Source organism: Chaetodon auriga, chromosome 16 (genome assembly GCF_051107435.1).
Source record: "Chaetodon auriga isolate fChaAug3 chromosome 16, fChaAug3.hap1, whole genome shotgun sequence".
NCBI lineage: Eukaryota > Metazoa > Chordata > Actinopteri > Chaetodontiformes > Chaetodontidae > Chaetodon > Chaetodon auriga.
Window position 1 is genome coordinate 11,665,747 of NC_135089.1, and position 10,533 is coordinate 11,676,279.

General features: G+C 39.7%; 1 protein-coding gene across 1 annotated transcript; it reads left to right on the forward strand.

Moving 5' to 3' along the window:
• Positions 1-1,741: 1,741 nt before the first annotated feature.
• On the forward strand, positions 1,742-10,267 carry samd9l (sterile alpha motif domain containing 9 like). The gene is made up of 3 exons (XM_076752417.1): positions 1,742-1,815; positions 3,180-3,243; positions 4,173-10,267. Exons 2-3 carry the CDS (start codon positions 3,240-3,242, stop codon positions 8,807-8,809), a joined length of 4,641 nt encoding a protein of 1,546 aa, XP_076608532.1. The 5' UTR covers positions 1,742-1,815; positions 3,180-3,239; the 3' UTR covers positions 8,810-10,267.
• Positions 10,268-10,533: the final 266 nt, after the last annotated feature.

Consider the following 10,533-nt stretch of genomic DNA (forward strand, 5'->3'; position numbering starts at 1 on the left):
AGTTATACAATGTGTTGATGAATGTTATGTACTGCTCAGGTTTTATTTTTGTTCCTATTTGGACCATATGAACACTGCCCTGCAGCCCAAACGTCGAATCCCTGACTCACCTACATACTGAGCAATCTCCAGCAGTCAGATGTACTCAGCCTGTGTCTTCTGGCTTACTGTGGACCTTCATTAATTGTAAATTTGACTGCCTTACAGTAGCTTTGATCTGCACATTTCATTTTTTCCCACATGTTGTGCTACAGACTTAAAATGAGACACATTTATATTTCTTTTTAATTATTTTTTCGGCTTTTTAGCCTTTATGATAGAGAGACAGCTGAAGGTACGACAGGAAAGGGGGCAGAGAGAGGGGACGACGCAGCAAATGAGCCACAGGTGGGAGTCGAACCTGCGGCCACTGCAGAGGACTGATGGCCTCAATACATATCAGTTCATAACCCTCTGTATGACCAAATGCTTCTGTTACCAATTCAATACTAGAAAGGCATTGACTGAGAACAAAACTAGCTTGGAACTTTTAGATGCTCTTTTTTCTTCTGCGCCCCACTTCCTTTACTTCAAAGGCTCTGTGGTTGTATAACTGCTTTCATGCTCACCTCATGTGTTTGTCTTCAACAGGAGCCCATAATAAGTGTGCGGCGCTTTTAAATAGTGTATGATTAACATTACAGTTGTCTTGATACTCATGTACAAGTAAATTTTAATTATTTCCTTTGGTGGCACACAATAAAAAATAAAATAGAAGTGAGCTTGTTGTGCCGTTTTGCATAATTCTGCATTTCTTGCCTGCAGCATTAAAAGTTTAGTGAAGTTTATTTTTACTAACATTATATCTGTTTACCTTGGCCTGGTGGTATCCACCTGAGGTGGTATTGGGCTACACGGACCCCACATACTCTGATATCAATTTTAATTTGATGTATTAGCATGACAACTATTTGTGTATGTTGTATTGAATGTCGTCAGCTACAAAGCTATTTCCTTCTTTCCCTTTCCAATTTCTTGCATTAGTCTCTTTAAATTAATTCATTTATTTCAGTGATGTCAAATCAATTAAAGCTGTCAATTTGACTGATATCAGTCAATACAAGACGATAATTCAACTGTTTTGCATATTGGCATGGCTGTCTCAAAGTACAATTCCTTGTAATGTGAAATGAAAGTGAAACTTTGAAAGTTTCCTCATGAAGTTTAACAAGACAGTTTTCTTAACTACATCTTCTGTGTTCAAGATCAAGGATCAACTTCATTTTCATCAGAAACCGGCCATACTGAAGAGGCAGTTTCAGGCCTGGAATTAAGTCATTTTTAGGGCAAGGCCACAAAAAAAAAAAAAAAAAAAAAAAAAAAAAAAAAAAAAAACAGTTTCTGTGTGTCTGTGGTGTCAAAAGCTAGAATAATGTCGCCATAGCTGTGACTGTGGTGCGTGCAGAGCTGCGCTGCGTGGGCACGGGGTGCGTTTTTTTTTTTTTCCTAGGACGGCGACGGGGCGTCATTTTGCTCATCCAATCATAGCGGAGAAACATCCTTGACATCAGACCCGAGAAGTTCGGTGATACCGAGTGTGGTAGTCGGACTCACGGCTGCTGGCCATTTGAAAGGATTTCCGCGCGGGCAGACGCGCCAATGGACGTGGACTCGCTGGAGCATGAGGTGCTTCTGTCTCCGCGGGACAGTGAGGAGCTGAGGCTGGGCTGAACCGCGCGGAAGGCTTACTCCCCCCCCCCATGTTTTATAGGCCTCCTGTGAAGGCGCGGGGACTCCAGAAGGCTCGCCTGGCTGCAAGTTCTAGGGACCAAACCGGTATGTGTTTGATTTTCCAAGAGGGATTTGAAGCGGAGTGTCTGTTAAAACCTGAAAACCTATTTCACTGTTTTAGGGGTTGAACTGTAAATGGAGTCGCCATAAAAGACGAAGCGGATGCGTTTTAAATTGTGATACAAATCAACTGCGTCTGTTGAGAAACTAGAGGCATTACACCAAAAAGACGATAATTAAAGCGTGTTTACATGGAGTTTGGCATGGCTGTCGAGGAATTTCTTGTGAAGTGAGACGAAAGTGAAGTGAGGTGAAAGTGGAGTCAAGTGAGGTGAAACGAAACTGAAGGTTTGAAATTTTCCTAATGAAGTTCTGCCTGTGAGACAGTGTCCGTAACTACATCGTCTGTGATCAACTTCGTTTTCAATATACAACACAGGACTGTATTGTATATATTTCACAAGACTCTGTTAAAAAAAAAAGAAAAAGAAAAAGAAAGAAAATTGTATTTTAAATGTCAAAATTCAGGCCTGGAATTAAGCCATTTTTAGGGTAAGGCCATTTTGGCTGTTGACACATACAGATGTATTGGGGCGTTCTGGCTACAAACATCGTGCAATAACAGTAAGTGATAATTTCATATTATGAAGACAAAACAGTATACAATCAACAATTAGGAGTCAGTGTATTGAAAAGGAGTCCTGAGTTTATTAAAACTGTACCTGAATGTTTGATTTTTCCACAAAATACTCTCTCCAACTCATTATATTGTTATTGTCATATTTTAGTTCATCACTCTGTGAGAGGCTGCACTGGCAGATAGGGCAACAATTTAAGCATAATATTTCGCAGTGTAAAATTGCAAAGAATTTGGGGATTTCGTTGTCTACAGTATGTAATGTCATTAAAAGATTTAGAGAATCTGAAGAAATCTCTGTACACAAGGGCCATCTATAAACCAGATCCAGACACGCTGCTGCCTTCTCCGAGCTCATGTAAGATGGACTGGGGTGAGGTGGAAAACTGTCCTGTGGTCTGATGAGTCAAAATTTGAAATTCTTTTCGGAAATCATGGACGCCGTGTTTTTTTGAAATGTGTTGCTGGCATCTATTTTTTTTTTTTTTTTTTTTTGACATTTGATATGTTGTCTTTGTGCTATTTTCAATTTAAATATGGGGTTTGGGTGTTTTGCAAGTCATCCCATTCACATTTTTGTCATTCCATTTGCATTTTACAGTGCCCCAACTTTTTTGGAAACAGGGTTGTAAATTGAGTGTTACTGAATGCTGTATACAGATAAGTGGCAGGTGCTTATCAGGCGGCAGTAGGGTGAACAGGCTGTGGGTGGGATGGGTATTATATAGATGATAATGGACTGAATGTAACTGTATAATCTTTTCATTTGCAGATGGAAGGTGATAACAAGAAAACAACATAATTGCTAATGTGACAAAAAGAAAAAAAAATCATGGGTGAGTAACAAGTCAGTTTTTTCAGTACTTGCAATGGAGTGTAGTACTTTCAGTAATGTGCAGTGAAATTTGCTGTATTTGATCTTTCGTCTGCTTTTAAAGTGCTAATGGATAAAATATTCTCTTGTGCAGCACAGGTTTGGCTCGACCAACACTGTATTATGAGTTTTAATTTGGTCTTCTATACGAGGTTTAATACGTTTAATATTTTAGGGAAACACAAACCATAATCTATACCACTGTTTCCATCACTTGTGGGAACATTACATAGACTGACATTTCCTGTAAACTTAGCCTAACTGTAACCACTAATCGTCTAAGCCTTACTTTCACCCTAACCTTTACCTTAACACAACTCTTGACCTTAAAATGTAATGATTTACCTTAAGGGGTCCAGCAATTTGGTCCCCACGAAGCTGGTGGAACATTTATCAGTTAAAGAGCCAAATATTTATATTTATATATTTCTTATATTATAAGAGTTGGTGGAAACCATACCGTAACTAACAGTGGCTAGAAACACCACTCTAAATTTGCTAAAGTGATTACCATATCAGTTTTACAAGGTGATCACATGTCAGTCTTGTGTTTACCGTTTGTTTGGCTAACTCCCATGAGGCCACAAAAAAGGAAACAATTACTCCTTTGAAGATTTTAAGTCTAGGAATTAATACACCTGGGGCAAAGTGCCACAGACAGTGTGGAGCAGTTGGAAAGTATTGTTGGTTTTGGACTTAATGGGATCTGCTGACAAAATGGAAAATTTTGAATATTGTCCACATTTAAAATGTGTGCTACTATTATCGAACATCTCTAACTTTGCAAACTATAAACATCCCTGAAGTGTACAAGAGAACTATAGTGCTTCTCTGATTCTGTTATTTACTGTCTGTATAATCAAATGTATTGCTTTTTTTCCCACAATACAGCTGATGAACTTGACCAATCACCCAAGAGTTGGACTGAGTCTCAAGTAAGCACGTGGCTTAGATCTATTGGAGTGAAAGACCGGTACATAGACAAGATGTATGAGGATGAAGTAGATGGAATAGTCCTTCTTGCACTGAATGAGGACTTTCTGAAGACAAATATTGGCATGAAGCCAGGGCCTGCTCATTTGATTATTCAAAAGAGAGATGAGCTCATCAACAGCAAACAAAAGACTCAAGAGAAGAAAAAGCCCACGGGTGGCAGAAAAACTGAGTTGGAGCAGAAAGACATTAATGAGAAATCAGTTCAGCGCCTGTCTACAAGTGAAGGTCCTTCAGCACAGACTCAGCAAGATGACAGTGTCTTAAAGGAGAGACAAACTGCTCAGCAACAATGTGTGTTGACTTCAAAAGATGACTGCAGACCACGACCATTTGATCAAGAAGAGATTGATTTCATTTATGTAAAGCACAGAGTCCTGCAACCTGAATCAGGTGCTTTTAATCTTACATCCCCATGCCATGAATTTAAGTCTTTTGCTGTAGCTGCTACATTGGATCGCACAAGACTCCAAGCTAAGTTTGCCAAAGAGGTTCTTAAATTTGCAACTGGCTGTATGAATATCAGATCAAATGGCACTATTCACTTTGGTGTGATGGACAGTAAGGAGGATGCAGGATACGTGCATGGTGAGATAATTGGTATCCCTGTAAAAGAGAGAGACATGTATGTAGATGCTTTGGACTACATTGAAAAGAGTATCTCTTCTGATAAGGAGCATGTACGCCAGTGTGTGCGGCCACCAAGGTTCATTGAAGTTATGGGTCAAGAAAGTACAGAAAAGAGGTATGTGGTAGAGGTTGACATTGTGCCTTCAATAAGTATTGTAAAGAGCAAGGTGTATGCAGTTCGTCTGCCAAACTTCAAGGAGTCAGCTAACAAAATAGAATATGAGAAAGAGATGATTCTGCGGAGGGTGGGTTCAAAAACTGAGCAAGTGACTGACAAAGAGCTTAGTGATTTTTACCAGCGAGTCAGAGATCGGGATGTTCAAAGAGAAGAAGCTGAGAAAAGTCAGTTTGTCAATGCTCCAGAGATCTGCCAAGACCTTGGAAGGAAACTCACAATGCTAATGACAAGTGGGAAGAAATTCATTGAAAAGGAGAAATGGTTCATACTCATCACAAACAAATTCAAACCTGATGACCTTTGCAACATTGACTGGCTGCTTAACATGAAGATATTCTGCGTGTTTGACTTTGACCCAGAGTCAAACATATCAGGTCTTTGCAACAGATACCGCCAGCACCATGCTACAAACATGCATTCTCTGCAGAGCTATAGGATGTCTGGTGACATAGCCATCAAAGACTTCACAAACCAGTTGCATCTGTTTGAGCAAACTAGCTGGATCTTTTGCAATGGCCATACTGACTTCAAAGGGAGTGAAACTCCATGTGATGAAATGACTTGGATCAAGACAAAAATGACTTTCCTACGGGAATCTGTGTCTGTGATCTGTAAGAAAATCTTACCGAAAGGGACTTTCCAGGTCATTTTTCTTCTCACGTCACCGGTTGAGAAACCACTCTTGCACACCTTTAATGAGTTTTTCACAGACATGGAAGGCCATGAAGACATCATTTGCATTTGTGAATCAGAGAGAAACTTCAAGAAGTGGCAGAGCTTTGCAGAGGGGTCATGCGGAACAGAAACTGTGAACAAGTCCAGTGTTGTTGGGATGAAAATGAGTCACGTTAATGCAACTCTGCAGCAAGTACAACTTGTAAAAGCATGTACCAGCAAACACTTGCCAATTTTTGTGAAAGGGACATGTCGTCTTGAAACACAAGTAGAGGAGCAGATGTATTCTCTGGAAATTCTAACAGTTAATCATTGTGATGAAACAAGTGAAGACTTCATTAATGAGGAGAAAGCAAACATTGAGAGCCAGTTCTACCATGGTGGGAGGGTGAACTGGTTGAATTTCTGGCTTGCTGAGAAGAAGTATGTTGGAGGGGTGATTAAAAGAGATGCATATCGCGATACTTCCAAACTTGTCCATGGCGCTTTGAAATGCAATGCAGATGAAACTCCGGTGATTAGTATAAACATCTACCATCATCCAGGAAGTGGTGGAAGCACTGTGGCAAGACAAGTGCTGTGGGACAACAGGAAAGATCTAAGGTGTGCAGTTGTGAAGCTTTCATGCTCAGCTGCTGTTGTTGCGCAACATGCAGTTGAACTAAGAGAATATGAAGAAGATCCACAGAAGTGTCTACCAGTGCTGCTACTCATTGAAGATTCAGACAGAGAATATCTAGATGATCTCAGGAATGAACTAGAGATTGCATCTAACACCAAAAAAATCAAGGCTGGAACCCTTTGTTTCATTTTGTTGAGCTGCCGACGATCCCATGATCCAGAGGGGAAATGCAAAGAGTCTCCATTACAGAATGTGTCTGTCACTCACAAACTGTCTGCTGAAGAGAAGAGAAAGTTTTCTGGAAAACGAAAGGTGCTTGAGGAACGATATGAGCCTGATTTCATCCTGACATTTGTTTTGATGACTGAAGGATTCAAAGAGGATTACCTTAAACATTTTGTGACACATTTGCTTGAAGGCATTGACCATGGATCTGTTGTCACTCGGCTCATTCTCTATGTAGCACTACTGAACGCTTATGTTCAAAACTCTTTCATCTCTCAGTCCCATTGTGAAGCTTTGCTTGCCTTAACCATTCACTTGGAAAGGTTTCGCCATCATGAGTTTGAGAAGTCACTCAGCCCTCATGCTAAACTAGTCTTCTTGCACCTGAGAGATGACAAGACGCACATTGAATCAATCAAAATCATCCACCCACTCATTGCAAAAGAGATTCTCCAGCAGCTTTTGGGAAGCCAACAGACCCAAAGCAGTTTGGCCATGAAATTGCTCTGTGAGACTGTGCTTTTCGAACACAGATTTGGAAGGGAGGAATATCTGTCATTTTTGAAAGCACTTTTCATAACGCGATCCATAATAAGAAAGGGAAACAAGTTTGTCAAAAGTTTTTTCTCTCCTCTGATTGAGCATGTGTGTGAAAATGAGAAAAGGCCAGACAAAGCAATTGAGCTGCTAAAGGAAGCGTTCCAGCGTTTCAATCAAAATCCATTCATTGCGCAACAACTTGCTCGTCTTCTTTATACTTATGAAAAGTTTGAAGAGGCAAAACACTGGGCAGAGACAGCAGCTAAACAGCTGCCCAACAACTCATACATACTCGATACAAAAGGGCAGGTGTACAAAAAATGGTTCCAAGCAAAATGCAAAGCTATTGAGAATGACAATGTACCAAAGACAGCTCAAAATACAGCAGATGCTGTGGAGACTGCACTGAAAGCCGTGGAGTGTTTTAGACAATGTGAGAAAGCAGCTGATGCAGATACGGAAAATGTCAACAGTTCAGGGTTTTTTGCTGAAGTTGAGGTTGGATGCAGCCTGCTCAAACTGATCTCTTCATTAGAAGTATTTGCAAACAAAACCAGTGGCCATTCAGAGTGTATGAAGTACCTGTTAACAGAATACATACCAGAGGAAGTTGAAGGTGCCTGGGAACCATTTCATGACTGTTTGAAAAACCTTCACAAGACAATGGAAGATGCCTTGGAATGGATTTCAGAAGATCTCAGTTACTTCCAGACAGACATTGGTGTAGATGAAGAACATAGCCCTGAAAGTCCTGAAGAGAAGATCAGCCATCCACTGACATGGTTGGCAAAAAAATCTTCAGAGTATGGGAAGTACTTCAGCGAAGTTTATTCAACTGCACTTAAAAAACAGGGGAAATCTGTCCCAGCCAATTTAACTCCTTTCCAGAAACGCATGATCATCTACCACCTTGGTGGGGGGAACTTAATATCCATCCTGTCCAAGCTAACTGACCCAAGGGATACAGTGTCTCTTCTAGAGACCATCCTGTCTTTGTACCCCAGCAATCCAAAAAATGCCAAATTTGGCCAAAAGGATATTGTCAATTACATAGTGACCCACATTACTCTGAATTCTTTGTCACCACAGGCTCGAGAGGTAGCTCCATTGAAAGATCTACAGGCACTTTGTCGTCAGTTCCCATCTGACAAAAGGAAATGTTTACCAAGCTCCCTGTTCTTGCTTACCTTGCTATTCTGGCCAGAGGATCATGACACAGACCATGAGAAAGAGACAAAATATGAAATTGTGCAATCGGCTGTTGAACACCTGGAAAGAGGCTACTGGACAAAGAAGAAGGACATTCCTCAGCGGAAAAGAAGGATTTACACCCATTTTTTTCTGGGCAGTGGGAATGGATTGAATAAGTTTGTCCACAAGAAAAAGATTGAAAATGTCACAAAAGGGTTCTCAGTCTCTGAGAAACGCATGAAGTGGTTTAGGGGAGAGGCCTGGAAAAAGCCTGAGATTGCCGAGACGCTGAAATGTGTCTCTGGATGGACTGAAGATGGAGTGGTGTACCTTGAGGGCCCTCCAAAAGAGAAGAAGTTCAGTTTGAAGCCTCTTCATGTACTTTCGGTGCCTCATGGTAATGAAAACATCACATTCTACCTGGGATTTACCTTTAGAGGCCCTGTTGCCTGCAACATTGTTGTGAAAAAATAATTTGTCTTGAACAATGGCGCTCACATGTCACACATGGCTGCGTGCCAGCTTGCTGAAGCACTGGACCAGTATCATTACTGAGAGCATGTACAGATTACGAGAAGATCAGTTCAGATCACACAAGCCTTCTTGTAAAAGTTGGTCAAGCAGGCAATATATCTTATCTACCTTCTCTTATAAAAGACAACAAATATTGTTGAAGCACATGGTATGAGTATTGTTTTGTTTCTTAAGATGTAAGAGCGTTTGATATTTACATTTTCCTGTGTTATACTTGTTTATATATGTATGTATGTATGTAAGTGTATTGAAAAGAAAACTAAAAAGCCAGAACAATTGCTAACTAGTTTTTTGTGTATAAATGGATGTGGACTATGATTGACTGGATACCCAGAGTAATAACAATGCAGTCTATGTTTGCTACTCTACCACACAAGTGCTTTTAAGTCTCTGTTTGTACTCATATCTATTATCCTGTTATTTTCAGATTGTTTGTAGGTCCAGTTCAGATGGACTGCTGTTCACATTTATGCACTTCATATTTTCTTATACTCACTCTCTATTTTCCATGATACAATGTGGAAAGAAACCGTCAGTGCAACGATATATTTTTTAAAAAGTATTTTCATGGGTATTGTATTTGTGTTTTGACAATAAATGTGTATACATATTGATGTGCAACAGACAAACGTGTAGTAAAGTACAGAATGTAATAGTTGTGTAGATATTTTTTAATGTATTTTACACAACCAAACGAACAAATGAAATGAATCATGCCACAGTGCATACCAGTACTTTTATTGTTGTATTTTCATTTTTGTTTCATTATTACTGTTTTCTAAACATTAGTGCTCTTAAATATGTGTATAAAGTATGTTACCAAATACAATAAACTGTTTTTCCATTGAGTTTCATGTTTTCCTTCCTTGACCTTTCAAGTTCACCTGATAGTGATAGTGGGTGAATTTACAGAACAGCAGCTATCAGACTGTATATGGCCAAATTGTGAGTCCTATTCTTGAAAAATACATATATAAAAAAAACTTGGAGGTACTTCATGATCTTTTTATTTTAGACATGAGAACAGTCAAAAGAACTTTGTTTGTTCATCTCTTCATTGTAATACCAGATATGTTGAAGACAAACCATGTAGAAAAAGAGAGATAAATAAATACAATTTATGAAGTTGCCTGAAAACCAGTGGAACTTTTTAGACATGTTAATAAAAAAAATACATTTAATTCAATATCCCTAACAATATCCTAATGCCATTTGTTGTTCTAGGCTATGTATGTTAGGTCCTTAGTTGAAACTGTAATGTTTCATGGCTGAAATGATGGTGAAGTTGTTGTTATGAATTAACAAAAATTAGAGGAGAGTAAGTAGCAGCAGCATTTGTTTATGCACTTTTGTCCTAGTGCGCTTGCCCTAGTTTTATGCCCCATGGTTATGCACTTGCTTCTTCCTCTGTAGTCAGGTTATTTCATTATAACATGGACATCTAATATTACTCTGATTCTGGTTGTTCCGCTCTCTCGAACTGATTGTCTGCCACTGCTCACAAGTCGTTTCTTTAGAGGGAAATGCTGCATGATAGCTCCGACACTGAACTGCTCGCTAGCTAACTGCTAGCTCACATCTGACCACTCCAGCTCCGCTGAGCCAATGAAAAGCGGTTCAAAGTCCACTAAATGGATAAAACTGTGAGTGTGAACGCCTCTGCA